At 39.7% G+C, this 21,559-nt stretch overlaps 2 protein-coding genes across 19 annotated transcripts in view; one reads left to right on the top strand and one right to left on the bottom strand.

Moving 5' to 3' along the window:
- Positions 1–1,104, top strand: part of CROT (carnitine O-octanoyltransferase) — a 58,172-nt gene extending 57,068 nt beyond the window's left edge. For all 9 annotated transcript variants that reach the window (XM_072784351.1, XM_072784356.1, XM_072784354.1 and 6 more), the window contains one exon: positions 214–1,104. In XM_072784351.1, coding sequence (XP_072640452.1) covers positions 214–334 — 121 coding nt within the window. In that variant the 3' untranslated portion in view covers positions 335–1,104. The remainder of the gene's footprint in view (positions 1–213) is intronic.
- A 9,464-nt stretch (positions 1,105–10,568) lies between these two features.
- The window catches only part of ABCB4 (ATP binding cassette subfamily B member 4), a 71,853-nt gene continuing 60,862 nt past the window's right edge, over positions 10,569–21,559 (bottom strand). For all 10 annotated transcript variants that reach the window (XM_072784346.1, XM_072784344.1, XM_072784345.1 and 7 more), the window contains 4 exons: positions 18,348–18,545; positions 16,451–16,657; positions 11,238–11,384; positions 10,569–10,830 (listed from right to left, as the gene is read on the bottom strand). In XM_072784346.1, coding sequence (XP_072640447.1) covers positions 10,606–10,830; positions 11,238–11,384; positions 16,451–16,657; positions 18,348–18,545 — 777 coding nt within the window. In that variant the 3' untranslated portion in view covers positions 10,569–10,605. The remainder of the gene's footprint in view (positions 10,831–11,237; positions 11,385–16,450; positions 16,658–18,347; positions 18,546–21,559) is intronic.

Genomic DNA, 21,559 nt, shown 5'->3' with positions numbered 1-21,559 from the left:
ACAGTACATTAGGTATTCCTAGCATTATGTATACATAGAATTTACCTTCAGTTGTGTCCAGTTACATATACCTAATGTCAATAAGAATTCACACTTGATATATGAATAGCTAGATGGAATAAAGGTCATGGCTGTATTCATCATCACTTTGGAGCCTCTTTGTGTTCTGATTTTTGCATAGTACTTACTCATCTTTTTCTTTGTGCTTCACAGGTTTGTTGTGATCTGTTCAACTTGGAAATCATGTCCAGAGACTGATGCAGAAAAGCTAGTTCTGCTGGTTTTTCATGCTTTGCATGATATGATGCAGCTAATGAACACTGCTCATCTTTAGAGACTAATCATTTATTAAGCATTTACAAAAATATTAAACTGGGTGTGGAGAGTGGTTTGGTGATGTGAGATAGAAAGGTTTCCTTTAGGGTCAATATCCCTATTAAATCTAGAAATTAGTAGAATCATGCTAAGTTTATTCTCACATAGAAGATTAAAGTATGAATTTTAAACTTCCTCTGATGCAGTAGCAGTGCAGATATTAAATGTAGAACTATGAAAAAGTTGAAGATAAGCCTCAACAATGCAAATCTCTAAATTTTAATAATGCAAGTCTTACTCTAACTTACATTTTTGTTGGTTGCCTATATAGGTTATAAAATGCTCTCTCTGAACATCATTATAGGGTCTGTCAGGCACTCTAACATTTCCTATTTGCCAAAGGGAATGGAATACATGAGTAGATGTTAACTTCCCTGAAATCACTGCCTTCCACATGCACCACAGGAATACAAGCCTACTATGTTAGATGGGAAAGACCACTACAATTAAGTGGTCATTTGAAAGTAGAGATTCTGTTGGACAGAAGAATTAGAGGAAGGTTTATACTCTGACACACACACACACACACACACACACACACACACACACAGAAAAGCCTTAACAAAATTCATTAGAGTATATTGTAATTAGTTTTGTGAATATAAAATTAAAGCACTTATATTTAAAATTAGAATTAGTGACTTTAAGATTGAATGTTGAATCAAATTCTCAGGATTTTACAGATTTTTTTCCTGCTATTCAAAATTTAAAATAAAGCTCTCAATCATATAGCTTCTTGTTTGGTGTTTGGATTAAGTAATCCACTCTTATTTGACCTTATGCTTTCTGATCTAAGTTACGTATTGCTGTGTAAAAAAAACACCCAAAACTTACTGTCTTAACTCAGTGTATTATTTCTCATGAGGGTGTCAGTTGATTGTATCTGGTTGATTAGTTCTAGTCTTGCTGTAGTTTATTTCTACAGCTGCGCTCAGCAAGATGATAGGTGAAGGCCATGAAGGTGGCCTTACCTGCTGCCTGGAGATGTGGTGCCTGAGACTCTCTCCATGTGCTGATTCTTCAGTGCCTTGATTTATGTACTTGGCAGTGGGAGTGTTCCAAGAAAGAACGGTAGCATCTGCAAGGCCTCTTCAGGCCTAGGCTCTGAAGTCACAGGAAATTATTTTGCATTTTATTGGTGAAAAATTGCAATGGAAATTCCTAGATTCAAGGAGTAGGGAAAAGTGTCATCTCTTGATAAACAGCCAAGTCATTTTTTAAGTGTAAATAAGTAGGCACATTTTTTGTGACTTACTGGGGGTCATTTTTGTAGCAATGTTTTCCATCAAGATCACAGTGTATTTACTGGTTGTATACATTTTAAAATTTTCACATCTGCATTTGATAAGACCGGTTTATTGTTTCTTTGGAAAACACTGAGTTGGCTTCTGTGGCATTTGATACATCTGACAGTTCAGATTTCTTTTTCCCATTCTATGGTGTGGACCTTTTCCTCACTAGTACAATTTAATAGACTATACTGCCCATGGCTTTTAGCATCATTTGGTTGGTTGGTTTTTTCTTTTAAATATTTTATTTATTCATGAGACAACACACACACACACACAGGCAGAGACACAGGCAGAGGGAGAAGTAGGCTCCATGCATGAGTCGTGTGGGACTCAATCCTGGGTCTCCAGGATCAGCCCCTGGGCTGAAGGCAGCACTACACCGCTGAGCCACCCAGCCTGCCCCGGTTGGTTGTTCTTGAATAAGGTCTAAGACTTGGGTATTTTAGAAAGTGTTCACTTCCTACAGAGAAACCTGTTCTGTGATACTTTAACATGTTTCTCTGACCTGCCTGAAGTTAAGAATCACCTGGAATGCTTTTTAGAGATTTCTGGGCCTCTACCCAGTGCTATAGAGTTAGAATTCCCAGAGGCTTTTGAGTCACTGAGGTAATGTACCCCTCGTCCCAGTCTTTTCTTGGTTAATCTGAAATTTAGTCTACTGTACACATGGTTCCATTTGAAAACGTGTGGTAAGATCTGGGGTGTTATAGATGGAGGAACTTATTAATTTGGGTAGTTAACTGACCTAAAGGACCAGTGATACTGGTGAGAATTGATATTGCTTCAGTAAATAATAAGGAAAAAATATTAAGGAAAAACATTTCAGTGTGGCTAGCCTCTGAAGGTTGCCTAGTTTTTTGTGCTCTAAAGATTATTGATAAAAAGTAATGGAGATGCTAGAGAGCCTCAGCATTTCATTGTTATTTCCAGTGTTTCAAATTGCAGTTGATATAATTGCAAGTTTTATTAAAATTTTCAAAGATACTCAATGGTATGCTTTTTCTCTTTTTCCTTTATGGAACACATATCTGTAAAGTTAGCTTGTCTAAGGGCCATCTCATTTCCTCTTGCACTTTGATAATAAAGCTGGGACTACATTTACTTAACAATCCTGAAGGGGGATCCCTGGGTGGCGCAGCGGTTTGGCGCCTGCCTTTGGCCCAGGGTGCAATCCTGGAGACCCGGGATCGAATCCCACGTCGGGCTCCCGGTGCATGGAGCCTGCTTCTCCCTCTGTGTCTCTGCCTCTCTCTCTCTCTGTAACTATCATAAATAAATAAAAATTAAAAAAAAAAAAAAACAATCCTGAAGGGAGGGGCAAGATGGAAGAGTAGGGGTCCTCAACTCTCCTGGCCCCACAGACTTACCTAGATAACTCTGAAAACATCCTGAACACCTATAAATTTGACCTGAGGTTTAATGAGAGAACAGCTGGAATGCTACAGAGAGAAAAATTTTCACTTCTAACAAGGTAGGAAGGTAGGAAAAAAAAAAAAGATACAAGGTGGGGGAGGGACACCACAAGGAGAGGGGCTAAAGCTGAGCGGCAAGAACAAATGGGGCAGGAAAGCCCAGCCCTGGAGAAGCAGGAACTTTAAAAATCTGCGCCAGAGTTTTCCCTGACAGAAAAGTGCTTAGCAGGGAAATCGGGCAGACTCACAGGAGCGGCAGTGAAGCCTCCAGTCTCCGGGAGTCACTATAAGAGGAGAAACCCAGAGGAAAGCTCAGGGCAAACCGCAGTCTGATATCAGTAAAGGGCTGGAGGCCGGAGCCCTCCGGGGCATTTGGGAGAAGCTAGTCAGGTGGGCCAGCTTTGGCCAGAGGTGGCTGTACCCGGTTCCCTTTAGGAGAGGCAGTTCCCTGGAGTGTGGGTCCAGCGGCTCTGGGCCCCGGGTCCCAGGGCACCCAAGCAGACAAAGCCGGGGATCCTGCACTCCCCCTGGGACAGGTGGAAGCAGGGAGGGCACAGGACAGCAAGAGCTCTCCTGCCACTGGGCGCCCTCCAAGCTGTGCAGATCAGTGCACCCGGGCCTGCCCCCAGGAGCATCTAGGCCAGTGAGGACTGGGAGACTGCGGTTAGTTACTCATGGGGAGCTCGACTCCAGAACAGGAAATCTGGCCGCTGCCAGTGTTGTTTTTCCTCTTTGTTTCACCTTGTGCCTGGGAGGGGAGGGGCCACCAGGGAACAGAGGCCTCACAGAATAAAAGGCTCACACTGAGCCCAGCACCGGGGCATCTCCCCTCAGGCACAGACACCTGAGAATGAGCACAGCAGATCCCTCCCCCAGAAGAACTGCTAGAAGAACAGGGGAAGAGCAAGTTTACTGACCAAGCAGCACCGGAAAGCTCCAGGATTCAGGGAAAACAGTATATAAACTAGAGGGTGCTTCCCCCACCACCCTGCCACCCATTATGACTCATTTATATTTTCAGACTAAAAATTTCCAATGTTTTTCTCTTTTCCCATCTTATCTACAATATTTTTACCAGCTCCTTTTTAAGTTTTTTCCTTTTTGGCTTTCATATTTCTACAATTACATGTCTTAGATACATTTTTCACTTCTGGATTCCCTTCAACGTATTCAATTTAATTTTGGTAGATACATGAGATACAGTTATTTTTTTTCTGCCTCGTTTTGTTTTACAATGGGGGAAGTCAGTACCTTCTAAAACATGACCAACACACACCCAGAACCAAGTAGAATACTGTGTTGGTCCATTCTGTGAGATTCTCTCTTCCTTCCCATTCTACCCCTTCTATCTTGTTTTTGTGGTCAATGTTGGGGATTTATATAAGTATTGCTGGTTTACATAAAATTGAGATTGAGCATCTTCTAACATACAGAACAAAATACACTCAGAACCAAGAGGATCTCCCTCTAGGCCCCCTCAGGTAGACTGCATTCTCTCTCCACTACCACTTCTTCACCACTACCATCCTCCCCCCCCCCCCCCCCCGGCCTTTTTTTCCTTTTTCTCTTTGTTCTTGGTTTTTGGCTTTTTATTTTGACTACTTTGTTTTAAAATTTGTTTTTCGCTTTAGTGGTCCTTTTATTTTATTCTTTTTCTTTTATTCTCTGGTCTCTGACCTCTTTGGAATCATCTAGGTGTATTTTACTTAGGTTGTGGTTGATATTTTTGACTCAGCTCACTCATACAGCCAGTCTGCACTAAGCAAAATGACTAGAAGGAAGAACTCACCACAAAAGATAGAAATGGAAACAGTACTCTCTGCCACAGAGTTACAGAGTTTGGATTACAATAGGACGTCAGAAATTCAATTCTAAAGTACAATTCTAAAGTTAAAAAGCATAAAAGACTCTAGATCTCAATTCTGCAGTAACGAAGTCTCTAATCAGGCCGAAATTAAAAATACTTTAACCAAGATGCAATCCAAACTGGATGATCTAACTGCTAGGGTTAATGAGGTGGAAGAGAGTGAATGACACAGAAGACAAGTTGATGGTAAGGAGAAAAGCTGAGGAAAAAAGAAAATTAAGAGCTCACAAGGAAAGGCTTAGGGAAATAAAGGATTGCTTGAGAAGGAAGAATATACATCAAATTGCAATTCAGAAGAGAGAGAGAGAGAGAGAGAGAGAGGACCACAAAGTATATTTGAACAAGTCATAGCTGAGAACTTCCCTAATCTGGGGAAGGAAACAGGCATTCAGATCCAAGAGATAGAGGACCCCTTTCAAAAAAAAAAAAAAAAAATCAATAAAAACCATTCAACACCTCAAACTTGCAAATTTCAAAGATAAAGAGAAAATTCTTAAAGCAACTTGAGAGACAAGAGATTCTTAACTTATATGGGGAGAAAATGCAGATTAACAGCAGACCTCTCCACAGACAGCTGGCAGGCCAGAAAGGGCTGCCAGGATATATTCAGGGTCCTAAATGAGAAGAACATGCAACCAAGAATACTTTATCCAGCAAGGCTCTCATTCAGAATAGAAGGAGAGATAAAGAGCTTCCAAGATAGGCAGAAACTGAAAGAATATGACCATGAAGCCAGCTCTGCAAAAAAATATTAAGGGGGACCCTGTAAAAGAGACAAGAAGCCCAAAGAAATAATTCACAAAAACAGGGACTGAATAATATAATGATACTACACTCCTATCTTTCAATAGTTACTCTGAATGTGAATGGGCTAAATGATCCCATCAAAAGACACAAGGTATCAGACTGCATACCAAAGCAAGACCCATCTGTTTGCTGTCTAAAAGAGACTCATTTTAGACCTAAAGACACCTCCAGCCTAAAAATGAAGAGGTGGAGAACCATTTACCATTCAAATGGCCCTCAAAATAAAGCTGGAGTAACAATCCTCACATCAGATAAATTAAAGTTTATCCCAAAGACTATAGTAAGAGATGAAGAAGGACACTATTTCTTACTTAAACGATCTATCCAACAAGAAGAGCTAACAATCATGAATATTTGTGCCCCTAATGTGGGAGTGGCCAAGTAAATCAATTAATAGCCAAAGTAAAGACATACTTAGATAATAATACACTAATAGTAGGACACTTCAACATGACAGTTTCAGCAAATGACAGATCTTCTAAGCAGAACATCACCAAAGAAACAGGGCCTTAAAAGATACATTGGACCAAATAGATTTCACAGATATATACAGAACTTTCCATCTGAACACAACTGAATACAGATTCTTCTCAAGTGCATATGGAACTTTCTCCAGAATAGACCACATACTGGGTCACAAAACAGGTCTCAACTGATACCAAAAGATTGGGATTGTCCCCTGCATATTTTCAGACCACAATGCCTTGAAACTAGAACTTAATCACAAGAAGATATTTGGAAGAAACTCAAACACATGTTGGTTAAAGAGTATCCTACTAATAGATGAATGGGTCAACCAGGAACTTAGAGAAGAATTAAAAAGATTCATGGAAACTAATGAAAATGAAGATACAACAATTCAAAATCTTTGGCATATAGCAAAAGTGATCCTAAGACGGAAACACATCGCAATACAAGCCTCCCTCAAAAAATTGGAAACACCAAGAAACAAGCTAACCTCGCACCTAAAGGAACTGGAGAAAGGACAGCAAGTAAAACCTACACCAAGCAGAAGAGGAGAGCTAAGATTTGAGCAGAACTCAATGAAATAGTGACTAGAAGAACTGTAGAACAGATCAACAAAACCAGGAGCTGGTTCTTTGAATTAATAGGATAGAAAACCCCTAGCCAGCCTTACTAAAATGAAAAAGGACTCAAATTAATAAAATCATGAATGAAAGAGGAGAGATCACAACCAATATCAAAGAAATACAAACAATTTTAAAAATGTATTATGAGCAGCTATATGCCAACAAATTAGGCAATCTAGAAGAAATGGACGTATTTCTGGAAAACCGTAAATTACCAAAACTGGAGCAGGAAGAAACAGAAAACCTGAACAGGCCAATAACCAGCGAGGATATTGAAGCAGTCATCAAAAACTTCCCAAGACGGGGATCCCTGAGTGGTGCAGCGGTTTGGCACCTGCCTTTGGCCCAGGGCGCGATCCTGGAGACCCGGGATCGAATCCCACGTCGGGCTCCCGGTACATGGAGCCTGCTTCTCCGTCTGCCTGTGTCTCTGCCTCTCTCTCTCTCTCTCTCTCTCTCTCTGTGACTATCACAAATAAATAAAAATTAAAAAAAAAACAAACAAAACAAAACAAAAACTTCCCAAGACACTAAAGTTCAGGGCCAGATGGCTTCCCAGGGGAATTCTATCAAACATTTAAAGAAATAATACACTATTCTACTAAAGCTGTTTTGAAAGATAGAAAGGGAGGGAATACTTCCAAACTTGTTTTATGAGGCCAGCATTATTTTGATTCCAAAACCAGACAAATACTCCATCTAAAAGGAAAGTTATAGACCAATATCCCTGACGAACTCGGATGCAAAAATTCTCAACAAGATACTAGCCAACAGGATCCAACAGTACATTATGAGGATTATTCACCATGACCAAGTGGGATTTATCCCCAGGATGCAGGGTTGGTTTAACACTCATAAAACAACATGATAGATTATATCAATAAAAGAAAAAGCAGAACCATACAATCCTCTCAACAGAAGCAGAGAAAGCATTTGACAACATACAGCATCCATTCCTGGTCAAAACTCTTCAGAGTGTTGGGATAGAGGGAACATTCCTCAGCATCTTAAAAGCCACTTATGAAAAACCCACACCAAATATCATTCTCAATGGAAAAAAAACTAGAGCCTTCCCCCTAAGATCAGGAACACAACAGGGATGTCTACTCTCACCACTACTATTCAACATAGTACTAGAAGTCCTAGCCTCAGCAATCAGACAACAAGAAGAAATAAAAGGCATTCAAATTGGCAAAGAAGTCAAACTCTCCCTCCTCGCAGATGACAAGATACTGTACATAGAAAAACCAAACAACTCCACCCCAAGATTGCTAGAACTCATACAGCAATTCAGCAGTGTGGCAGGATACAAAATCAATGCCGAGAAGTCAGTGGCATTCACTAACAATGAGACTGAAGAAAGAGAAATTAAAGAAATTAAGAAGTCAATCCCATTTACAATTGCACCCAAAAGGATAAGATACCTACCTAGGAATAAACCTAACCAAAGAGGTAAAGGATCTATACCCTAAAAACTACAGAACACTTGTGAAAGAAATTGAGGAAGACACAAAGAGATGGAAAAATATTCCATGCTCATGGATTGGAAGAATTAATATTGTGAAAATGTCAATGCTACCCAGGGCCACTTACGCATTTAATGCAATCCCTATCAAAATACCATGGTCTTTCTTCACAGAGTTGGAACAAATAATATTTGTATGGAATCAGAAAAGACCCTGAATAGCCAGGGCAGTATTGGAAAAGAAAGCCAATGCCAGGGAGCATCACAATGCCAGATTTCAGGCTGTATTATAAAGCTGTGATCATCAAGACAGTGTGGTACTGACCCAAAAACAGACACATAGATCAATGGAACAGAATAGAGAACCCAGAAATGGGCCCTCAACATTATGGTCAACTAATATTTGACAAAGCAGGAAAGACTATCCACTGGAAAAAAGGACAGTCTCTAATAAATGGTGCTGGGAAAATTGGACATCCACATGCAGAAGAATGAAACTAGACCACTCTCTTGCTCCATACACAAAGATAAACTCAAAATGGATGAAAGATCTAAATGTGAGACAAGATTCCATCAAAATCCTAGAGGAGAACAGAGGCAATAACCTTTTTTGAACTTGGCCACAGCAACTTCTTGCAAGATACATCTATGAAGGCAAAGGAAACAAAAGCAAAAATGAACTGCTGGGACTTAATCAGGATAAAAAGCTTCTGCACAGCAAAAGAAACAGTCAACAAAACTAAAAGACAACCACAGAATGGGGGAAGATATTTGCAAATGACATCTCAGATAAAGCGCTAGTATCCAAGATCTATAAAAAATCTTATCAAACTCAACACCCAAGAAATAAAAAATCAAATCATGAAGTGGGCAGATGAACAGAAATTTCTCCAAAGAAGACATAGACATGGCCAACAAGCACATGAGAAAATACTCCACATCACTTGCCATCAGGGAAATACAAATCAAAACTACAATGAGGGGGCACCTGGATGGCTCCAGGTGTGGTCCCAGCGTCCCAGGATCGAGTCCCACAACAGGCTCCCTGCATGGAGCCTGCTTCTCCTTCTGCCTGTGTCTCTGCCTTTCTCAGTGTCTCTCATTAATAAATAAATAAAATCTTTTAAAAAACACACACACGCACAATGAGATACCACCTCATACCAGTGAGAATGGTGAAAATTAAGATAGGAAACAACAAATGTTGGAGAGAATGTGAGAAAGGGGAACCTCTTGCACTGTTGATGGGAATGTGAACTGGTGCAGCCACTCTGGAAAACTGTGTGGAGGTTCCTCAAACAGTTAAAAATAGAGCTACCCCAGGACACAGCAATTGCACTACTGGGTATTTACCCCAAAGATACAGATGCAGTGAAAGACCGAGACACCTGCACCCCAATGTTCATAGCAGCAATATCCACAATAGCCAAACTGTGGAAGAAGCCTTGATGTCCTTTGACGGATGAATGGATAAAGAAGATGTGGTCTATGTATACAATGGAATATTCCTCAGCCATCAGAAAGGACAAATACCCACCATTTGCTTCAATGTGGATGGAACTAGAGGGTATTATGCTGAGTGAAATAAGTCAGTCGGAGAAGGACAAACATCATATGGTTTCACTCATATAGGGAATATAAGAAATAGTGAAAGGGATTATAAGAGAAAGGACGGGAGCTGAGTGAGAAAAATTAGAGAGGGAGACAAACCATGAGAGACTCCTAACTCTGGGAAACAAAGGGTTGTGGAAGGGGAGGTGGGTGGGGGGTTGGGGTAACTGGGTGACAGGCACTGAGGAGGGCACTTGACAGGATGAGCACTGGGCATTATACTATATGTTGGCAAATCGAACTCCAATAAAAACAAATGAAAACAAAACAAAAAACCTCCATTCCCCAAAAATTATTTTGAAAAGTCAGCAAGGGAAAGAGTAGGCAATGAAACAATATAGTTTTCCTTTGTTCTTGTGAAAATTACTCCCCACCAATCTGTCATCTACCCAACTATTTCAGGACCAGAAGAAGTTTACCTGTCTCTGATTTGTTAGTTCTACAGCTTTAATATATCTCAACTTTCCTTTCTCTTTACATTTCCAATTCAAGAGGTAGGCTGCTGTTTTTATACCTCAACAAGACAGGTATCACTTTTTACTCTTAAATTTCAGATGCTATCTTATCAACACCAAATGGGATATTCTATATTGATATAGAATAAGATAAACCTGTAGTTTTTGATGATTTGTGAAAGATGCTTTCTAGTTTAAGTCAGAAAAAAAGTTTTATTTTGTATTTATTTTTAAGATATAGCAAGAGTTCCTAAGTTCTGTGTTCCAGTCTGGACACTGACCATGGAAAAATAGATGCCTTTCTGAGCCAGCAGCTGTTGATGCGTGCCATGCTCCTTGACTTTGCCATTCTGAAACACCACTATTATGTCTGCATTCTGGATGGTGGACAGGCGGTGGGCAATCACGATACAGGTCCGGCCTTCTCGTGCTTTGTCCAGGGCTTCTTGGACAATCTAAAGATAAATCATCACAGAAAAAAATGTTACCTTTTATTTTGCATGTGTTTACATAAATAGCATTATAGTCTACAGTTAGTTCCTATTATAAAAATGAATTCTCACACTAAATCACAAGTATCTAAATTTTCTGTCCACAATCCATCTTACTAGTTCCCTTTTGTTATTTTATTTTCTAGTTTTCATTATTAGTTAATGTGCTAAAAATATGGAGGTATGCAGCTTTCTTCTGAATGCTTTTATTAGTTTATGAAATTAGTAATATTTTACAAAATTTGGAAAATACTAGAATAGGAAAAGTTTAACTCCAAAATAAACAGAAAATTTCAATTTTTTTCATGGTTGACAGTACCAAAAAACTTCTGTTGTACAAATTAAATGGAACAAGAGTGGAAAGACCCCACCTTTTCACTTTCAGTATCCAGAGCTGATGTAGCTTCATCCAACAATAGGATTTGAGGTTGTCTGATGAGGGCTCGAGCGATAGCAATCCTCTGTTTTTGACCTCCTGAGAGCTGAGTTCCCTTATCTCCCACTCTTGTTTCATATTTCTGCAAGTTAGCCATTAGTTAAGTTAAACAAGTCCTCATGACTTGGTATAGGACTAATAGTATACTGAATAAATGTGTATTTCTTAATATTTGACAGTTCTACTTATATAGGAAAAAGCATTTAGAAACAAAAGTTACTATAACAGCCACATAGTGATCCATTTAATATTTTTTCCAGGTAATACAATAATCATTTTCAGAATCAAACTTAGTTCTTAGTGGTATTCTGCAACAGAAATTTGAGCACTGAATTCTGGAATTCCTATCATTCTCATGATGCCAATTGATCTTTGGCATCCTCAAAAGATTAGATAGAAATAATTTAATTGAGATAATCATAGGACCTACATGGAGCCTAGTTTATTCTCTTTCATTAAACTCATTCCTTCATAAGTACTGAATAGCTGTTACACTAAAAACTGTAAGAAATACAAAAATGGAGAAATACAAGAATTCCTGCCCTGAAGAAATTTATAATTCAAGGAGAAAAACTGGATGTGCAACATTCAATGTAAGGTCCAGTAGGTACCAAATTAGTAGTATATTCAACATGCTATGAAAGATCAGAAGAAGCAAAGAGAAATTATGGAGATAAGGTAGAAACAAAGGAGAAATGTACGAAAGAAAAGATACCTTTGCTAGTTTCCAAGATCTATAAAGAACTTATTAAACTCAACAGCAAAGAAACAAACAATCCAATCATGAAATGGGCAAAAGACATGAACAGAAATCTCACAGAGGAAGACATAGACATGGCCAACACGCACATGAGAAAATGCTCTGCATCACTTGCCATCAGGGAAATACAAATCAAAACCACAATGAGATACCACCTCACACCAGTGAGAATGGGGAAAATTAACAAGGCAGGAAACAACAAATGTTGGAGAGGATGTGGAGAAAAGGGAACCCTCTTACACTGTTGGTGGGAATGTGAACTGGTGCAGCCACTCTGGAAAACTGTGGAGGTTCCTCAAAGAGTTAAAAATAGACCTGCCCTATGACCCAGCAATTGTACTGCTGGAGATTTACCCCAAAGATACAGATGCAGTGAAACACCGGGACACCTGCACCCCGATGTTTATAGCAGCAATGTCCACAATAGCCAAACTGTGGAAGAAGCCTCAGTGTCCTTCGACAGATGAATGGATAAAGATGTGGTTTATGTATACAATGGAATATTCCTCAGCCATTAGAAATGACAGATACCCACCATTTGCTTCAATGTGGATGGAACTGGAGGGTATTATGCTCAGTGAAGTAAGTCAATCAGAAAAGGACAAACATTATATGTTCTCATTTATTTGGGGAATATAAATAATAGTGAAAGGGAATAGAGGGGAAGGGAGAAGAAATGGGTAGGAAATACCAGAAAGGGAGACAGAACATGAAGACTCCTAACTCTGGGAAATGAACTAGGGGTGGTGGAAGGGGAGGAGGGCGGGGGGTGGGGTGAATGGGTGACGGGCACTGAGGGAGGCACTTGACAGGATGAGCACTGGGTGTTATTCTGTTTGTTGGCAAATTGAACACCAATAAAACATAAATTTATTATTTAAAAAGAAAAGAAAAGACACCTTTGTACAGAATTTGAGAAACAGGATCATGAGAAAGAACATTCTAGGCCAAAAAAGTATAGAATGAATAGAAGCCCAAAAAACTACCATAGGACTTATGCAGTAATGTGAATCAGTCTGCTAAAGTCCAATATAAGTAAAGAGCCGAAGCCTTTAAGTTTTCCTATTAATCAAATCCTATCCTTGACTGAGGTCAATGACTCCCTGTTAAGGGTAAGGCTACCCAACATGAAGGGGTTGAATGTGTGACTGCTAATTACAGCAGAATACAGCAGTACAAGTTAAGATTCATTTCCTGATTCAGTGGAACCTTAGATGCTAAATGAATACCACAAGATCAATGATCCCTGCCATCACTTTTAGCAGTTTCAAATAATCTTTGCTGGACTAACCTTTACCAACTACTAAAGAAAAATTTCACTGAACTTTTCCTTATTTTTCAAATCCATATTAACTTCACTGCACTTTGGCTACAGACATAGCAGCTATAAGAAGCTAACAAGGGAGAGTTAGGGACCATGGAAATTGGAGAGTATATGCCCCCACCAAAGGAATAAAATGAAACAAGAAATAAAAACCTTGCACAAAAAATGAACTTAGAATGGATCAGGGACTAAAATGTAAAATCCTAAAACTTTAAGGAAAAAAAATGGAGAAATTCTTTAGGAACTAGGACTAGGCAACGAGTTCTTATATTTGATACCAAAAGTAGTCTATAAAAGGATATGTCAGGCTTTATTGTGTGTGGTAAAATTCCATGGGATATGATTTGATTTAGAATATATTCAAATTCTTACAATTATGATACTGAGTTATGACAGACTTCTGTTATTTTAAACCACGAGTAGTGCTTTTTTCTCCCTATATGAAGAATGTTAATATTTTGGATTATAAGTGTTCAAGTTGTAGGCTGAAGTTACCTATGCAAGACGAATTCTGTGCAACATTTTTGTGAAAATTAAAAGTAGGGTTTTAAGAGGGAAACCTGAATGTTTTTATGTACAAGTGCCCAGCTGAAGAACCATAGAAACAATAAAATCAAAATCTCTCAAAAGAGATTTTTTTTTTTGGAAAAGGTAGACTTTTAATAACTGCTTTTATCACCAGGTTAAGTCATGCAGTTACAAAGTAGTTAGAAATTTTGAAAGGATATTGTTTAAAAAAAAACAAAAAGCTCATTCTTACATAAATAATATCTAGTACTTCATTGGGACACTACTGTTCAAAAGGCCCTCGTGAAATAACTCCCAAACAAAACACTCAACCCAAGGATGTTTCCAGCCCAGTGGTAATGAAGCTGCGAGCAGAATTCAGGCCTCTCAGGGGACGCCGAGGCAGGCCGAGTCGGGGCCCCTGGCAGGGCTCGGAGCCGCCAGCTAGACTCCAGAGCGGGAGTCCAAGTGGTTTTTTTCTGGGACGCTCTACTTGAATTGTTCAATTAGACAACACAGTAGATCTTCAGAAGAGAACAATTAATCACCATGATAAGGAGGTTACTGCACTCTTTGGACTCTGTCGTAACTGTGGTTAGTAAATTCAATTATATTGAACCTTATCAACATTAAAAAGTTTGGCTCTGCATATGACCCGGTTAAAGGATAAAAAAACAAGCTATCAACTGAGACAAAGTATTTGCAAACTATATATCTAACAAAGGACTGATCTATCTATCTATCTATATATATATATATCTCAAAATTCAACATTTAGAGAAAAATCAGAAAGTGGACAAAAAACAAGCAGAACATGGATCCTGCTTCAGATTCTCTCTCCCGCTCCTTCTACCCCGCCCTGCCCCTGCTCATACAAGCTTGTGCTCTCTAAAAATACCAACATCATTTGCCATTAAGAAATCCACAACAATGAACTTTACTGCACGTCTGTCTGAATGACAACAGCAAATGTTGGCAAAGAGGCAGAGAAAGTGTCATTCATACCTACTGGTAGGAATGTAAGATGGCACAGCCATTCTTCAATTACCACAAGGCCCAGAGCAATTGCACTTGTGGGTATTCATCCCAGAGAAATAAGAACTCAGGTTCACACTAAAACCTATACACAGGGCACCTGGTGGCTCAGTCCATTAAGCATCTGCCTTTGGCTCAGATCATGATTCCAGAACCCTGGGATCAAGCCAGGCATTAGGCTCCCTGCTCAGTGGGGAGTCTACTTCTCCTCCCTCTATCCCTCTCCCTTGTTCATGCTCTATATCACATGTGCTCTCTCTCTCTCAAATAAAATATTAAAAAAATAAAACCTGTACACAAATGTTTACAGCAGCTTTACTTTTAACAGCCAAAAAACTAGAAATAGCCTAGATACACTTCAAAAGGTGAGTGGTTACCCAAATAATGGTACATCCATATCATCCAATCTTAGTCATCCTACTAAAAATAATACCACTAAAGAAGTAAAAAAGAGCCAACTATAGAAACAAGAATTTCAGGGATGCCTGGGTGGCTCAGTAGTTGGAGGTCTGCCTTTGGCTCAGGTTGTGATCCCGGGATCCTGGGATCAAGTCTCATATCAGGCTCCCCACAGGGAGCCTGCTTCTCCCTATGCCTATGTCTCTGCTTCTCTCTCTCTCTCTCTCTCTCTCTCTCTCTCTCTCTCTCTCTCTCCCTCTGTCTCTCATGAATAAATAAATAAGATCTTTTAAGAAAAAAAACTTCAAGGAATTATGGTAAGTGGAAAAAGCTAACCTCAAAAGGTTATATACTGTATGTGTGCTTAATAATAACATCTTCAAGTAGAAAATTACTGAAATGGAGAACACTTAGTAGTTTCCAGAGGTTGGGTGGAATGAGGACAAAAGGGAGAGGGGTATATTGTAGCAGGGCAAGATGAGGGATCTGAGTGGTAAGGGAAACATTCCGTATCCTGACTGGTGATGGGTACATGAGTCTACACATGCAATAACACTGCAAAGAACTATATATGCAAATGACTACAAGTAAAACTGGAGGTGTGAATAAGATCAGTAATCAGATCAAGTTCAGTAAATCTGATCAAGGTCAGTATCCTGGTGGTGATATTGTACTACCATTTGGCAAGATGGCACCAGGAAACTAGGTGAAGGGGACATACAATCTCTGTTCTTTACAGCTGCATGTGAAAGTTTAACTATCTCAAAATAAAATAGTTAAAAACACAAGTACCATAATGGATAAATTAAATGTGACTGCGATCTGAATGCTGCCCACAACCACCAGTTTGCAACCAGAGATAAATGGTGCTTACAATTAATACCACCTCATTGGCCTCTCACTACATTTATAAGCTCTAAACATGATGCCTGATATTCTCATTTGGCAATAGGGAAAACTTGGTTTCATGCAGTTCAGTTTTTTCTTCAAGGTCCTGGTGCCACTACATAGACAAGTCTTCTTATAAGATTTTGTTGGTATATAACTTTGGAAATTGTTTTTGAGGATGAAATTAGTTTGTAGTTGATTGCTATTTCATCCTAATAAATTACAGTTAACTTACATGGGGTAAGGTCTCGATGAAAGGATGTATGTTGGCTGCTTTGGCTGCATTCACAATTTCATCCTGTGAGACAGCCCGACTATTGTCTCCATAGGCAATATTCTCAGCAATGCTGCAGTCAAACAGGACAGGCTCCTGGGACACAATTCCAAGGTGGGCTCTGAGCCACTGGATGTTAAGTTTCTTTGCTTCTTGACCATCTAAGAGCTGAAAACCAAAGTCCACAAACTGTAAGAAGTTCTTAAAAAAAAAAAAAAACAACTAAATCCTAAATGAACAGATTAACCATTTGGAACATTGTGACATGTGGGTATCATTGGTTTGGGAAATACCAAGCTTCACAACCTCTAAGCAATTATTACAGTGTTGGAGGCCAACAAAATGATTTTTATGGTGATTAGACCATCCTTTATCTCACTGGCAAGACAGTAGCACATTTGGCCCTGTCTTTCCACATTCCTCTTTGTCTTTATCTACCCTTCTTCTCCTGCCTCTAAAACATTTGCAATTAGGTATCCTACTCATATCTACAGTGCCCAGAATGACTCCAACCTTTCAACTGGACTTTATTCCCCTCCTCTAGGCAGACCAGAATAAAAATGCTGATTGTTAGCATGACCCCAGATTCTCAAAGTTGGTTACTTTTTGTCCTTCCTCTATCACTATCCCCTCTACCACCCCTTTCCCCAAGTAGTATTAGCTTTAAACTTCTCCCATTTCTCTTTGACAGCACTGAGGAAAAGAGTTCAATGGAAAGTGAACAAGCTCAAAGGACAGTATCTTTGAAAGCATAGTTTTATTGATGGTAGTTTTGATTATTTTTGTTGTTGTTGTTTAAGCAGGAGGCATGTTTCTTCTAGAGGAGTCTTGTGATATATCAACTGAGAATTCAGCTTCCTTCTGGGTGAAGGAATAGAAACAAGTTCAATTACTCTCTCTCAAAGAAAGAAATTCTACCATAGTATTAGCACAGAGTGCTGACAAGCTGGTTTGCCTATAATAATACCTATAGAGTAGTTTCAATAGTGGAAGCAGAAGATTTCCCAAAAAGAGCTAATTACACAAGGATTAACATTTTGGTGACCATCTCAATGGGGATGGACTCCTAGGGCTTGGTCAGTGGGTGCCTAGGGCAAGGCAATGGGAGATGCAGGCATTATCAGTAAGAGCCAAGTGTTCACTCATGGAAGAAAGCCAGGAGCTAGATACCTGAAAATCACTAATGAAAGCTAAGTATAAAAGGGCCAGAGACGAGGGTAAAGTCAAAGAGCCTTGAGTTCAGGGTTCAAGAGATGAGGCTAGGCAGAAGGAGCAGGGAGGGATTAAGAAGGTATTAGCCTGTCCCGGGTGTCTGCCTAGAATTCTGGCCAGAATTCGTGGCTTACCTTTACAAACCGGGAAGTGGATATTTACTTAGGAGGATCAGGATGGCTCTAAAGGCCTACAGCAGGGTGGAGGTTAGCTTCATATTCAGTATTTTCTGAACTATACTCTAGATGTTCTATACTACTGTCCCCATGTATTTGCCTGAGTATGGGTACCAGTTTGGGTTTTTTAGAATGTGGTCATTGCATCAAACAGGATTATAGGCCTTAATTTTTCCAATGTTTTTCTAGTATAAGAATAATAGTTTATGGGGCACATCTGGGTGGCTCAGTCACTTAAGCATCTGCCTTCGGCTCAGGTCATGATCCCAGGACCCTGGGATTGTGTACCTACTGAGCAGGGAGCCTGCTTCTCCCTCTCTCACTCCCACTTTCCCTGCTTGTGCTTGCTTGCTCTCTCTCTCTCTCTCTCTCTCTGTCAAATAAATAAATAAAATCTTAAAAAATACTGGTTTAGTAGCCACTTTAAATAAAGCCTTAAATAAGGTACTAACTTAAGCAAGTGTGCTTACCACTGTTCCAGCGACTGGGTCATAGAAGCGCTCTAGGAGCTGGACCACTGTGCTCTTCCCACAGCCACTGCTGCCGACCAGGGCCAGCGTCTGGCCCTTCTTCACCTTAAGACTCAGCCCCTGGAGCACGGGCACTTTTGGCCGCGTGGGATAGTTGAACATGACTTCATTAAATGTCACATTTCCTTCAAATTTATCCTAAAAAAAAAAAAGTTAATGTTGCTATTATAATTGGTCTGATAATTATTGGAATAAGAAGTATTTCACAGAAGCTTTACCAAAGATGGTAAGAGAGGAACAGAAAATTCCTAGTCAGTCTAAGTGTTGGCACCAGTTAATACTGAAAGCAAGCTTTGTTATATAAAATGAAGATAGGAGATGGGGGTAAAAGTTAGATTAGACAGAGTCACATCACAAAGAGTTGTTACCAGAAAGGAGAGATCACTACCAACACCAAGGAAATACAAATGACTTTAAAAACATATTATGAGCAGCTATATGCCAATAAATTAGGCAATCTAGAAGAAATGGACACATTTCTGGAAAACCACAAACTACCAAAACTGGAACAGGAAGAAATAGAAAACCTGAACAGGCCAATAACCAGGGAGGAAATTGAAGCAGTCATCAAAAACCTCCCAAGACACAAGAGTCCAGGGCCAGATGGCTTCCCAGGGGAATTCTATCAAACGTTTAAAGAAGAAACCATACCTATTCTACTAAAGCTGTTCGGAAAGATAGAAAGAGATGGAGTACTTCCAAACTCGTTCTATGAGGCCAGCATCACCTTAATTCCAAAATCAGACAAAGACCCCACCAAAAAGGAAAATTATAGACCCATATCTATATGGGATGCAAAAATTCTCAACAAGATACTAGCCAATAGGATACAACAATACATTAAGAAGATTATTCACCATGACCAAGTAGGATTTATCCCCGGGATGCAAGGCTGGTTCAACACTCGTAGAACAAACAATGTGATTCATCATATCAGCAAGAGAAAAAACAAGAACCATATGATCCTCTCAATAGATGCAGAGAAAGCATTTGACAAAATACAGCATCCATTCCTGATCAAAACTCTTCAGAGTGTAGGGATAGGGGGGACTTTCCTCGATATCTTAAAAGCCATCTACGAAAAGCCCACAGCAAATATCATTCTCAATGGGGAAGCACTGAGAGCCTTTCTCCTAAGATCAGGAACAACACACTCTCTCCACTGCTATTCAACATAGTACTAGAAGTCCTAGCCTCAGCAATCAGACAACAAGAAGAAATAAAAGGCATTCAAATTGGCAAAGAAGTCAAACTCTCCCTCCTCGCAGATGAAATGATACTGTACATAGAAAAACCAAACAACTCCACCCCAAGATTGCTAAAACTCATACAGCAATTCTGCAGTGTGGCAGGATACAAAATCAATGCCGAGAAGTCAGTGGCATTTCTATACACTAACAATGAGACTGAAGAAAGAGAAATTAAGGAGTCAATCCCATTTACAATTGCACCCAAAAGGATAAGATACCTACCTAGGAATAAACCTAACCAAAGAGGTAAAGGATCTATACCCTAAAAACTACAGAACACTTGTGAAAGAAATTGAGGAAGACACAAAGAGATGGAAAAATATTCCATGCTCATGGATTGGAAGAATTAATATTGTGAAAATGTCAATGTTACCCAGGGCAATTTACACATTTAACACAATCCCTATCAAAATACCATGGACTTTCTTCAGAGAGTTGGAATAAATTATTTTAAGATTTGTGTGGAATCAGAAAAGACCCCGAATAGCCAGGGGAATATTAAAAAAGAAAACCATAGCTGGGGGCATCACAATGCCAGATTTCAGGTTTTACTACAAAGCTGTGGTCATCAAGACAGTGTGATACTGGCACAAAAACAGACACATAGATCAATGGAACAGAATAGAGAATCCAGAAGTGGACCCTCAACCACATGGTCAACTAATATTCGACAAAGGAGGAAAGACTATCCACTGGAAGAAAGACAGCCTCTTCAATAAGTGGTGCTGGGAAAATTGGACATCCACATGCAGAAGAATGAAACTAGACCACTCTCTTGCACCAGACACAAAGATAAACTCAAAATGGATGAAAGATCTAAATGTGAGACAAGATTCCATCAAAATCCTAGAGGAGAACACAGGCAACACCCTTTTTGAACTCGGCCACAGTAACTTCTTGCAAGATACATCCACGAAGGCAAAAGAAACAAAAGCAAAAATGAACTATTGGGACTTCATCAAGATAAGAAGCTTTTGCACAGCAAAGGATACAGTCAACAAAACTCAAAGACAACCTACAGAATGGGAGAAGATATTTGCAAATGACGTATCAGATAAAGGGTTAGTTTCCAAGATCTATAAAGAACTTATTAAACTCAACACCAAAGAAACAAACAATCCAATCATGAAATGGGCAAAAGACATGAAGAGAAAGCTCACAGAGGAAGACATAGACATGGCCAACATGCACATAAGAAAATGCTCCGCATCACTTGCCATCAGGGAAATACAAATCCAAACCACAATGAGATCCCACCTCACACCAGTGAGAATGGGGAAAATTAACAAGGCAGGAAACCACAAATGTTGGAGAGGATGCGGAGAAAAGGGAACCCTCTTGCACTGTTGGAGGGAATGTGAACTGGTGCAGCCACTCTGGAAAACTGTGTGGAGGTTCCTCAAAGAGTTAAAAATAGACCTGCCCTACGACCCAGCAATTGCACTGTTGGGGATTTACCCCAAAGATACAGATGCAATGAAACGCCGGGACACCTGCACCCCGATGTTTATAGCAGCAATGGCCACAATAGCCAAACTGTGGAGGAGCCCCGGTGTCCATCGAAAGATGAATGGATAAAGAAGATGTGGTTTATGTATACAATGGAATATTACTCAGCCGTTAGAAATGACAAATACCCACCATTTGCTTCAACGTGGATGGAACTGGAGGGTATTATGCTGAGTGAAGTAAGTCAATCGGAGAAGGACAAGCATTATATTGTCTCATTCATTTGGGGAATATAAAAAATAGTGAAACGGAATAAAGGGGAAAGGAGAAAAAATGAGTGGGAAATATCAGAAAGGGAGACAGGACATGAGAGACTCCTAACTCTGGAAAACGAACTAGGGGGAGTGGAAGGGGAGGTGGGTGATGGGTGGCGGTGACTGGGTGACGGGCACT

Source organism: Canis lupus, chromosome 18 (genome assembly GCF_048164855.1).
Source record: "Canis lupus baileyi chromosome 18, mCanLup2.hap1, whole genome shotgun sequence".
NCBI classification, from domain to species: Eukaryota; Metazoa; Chordata; class Mammalia; order Carnivora; family Canidae; genus Canis; species Canis lupus.
This window is presented reverse-complemented; position numbering and strand designations above follow the sequence as displayed.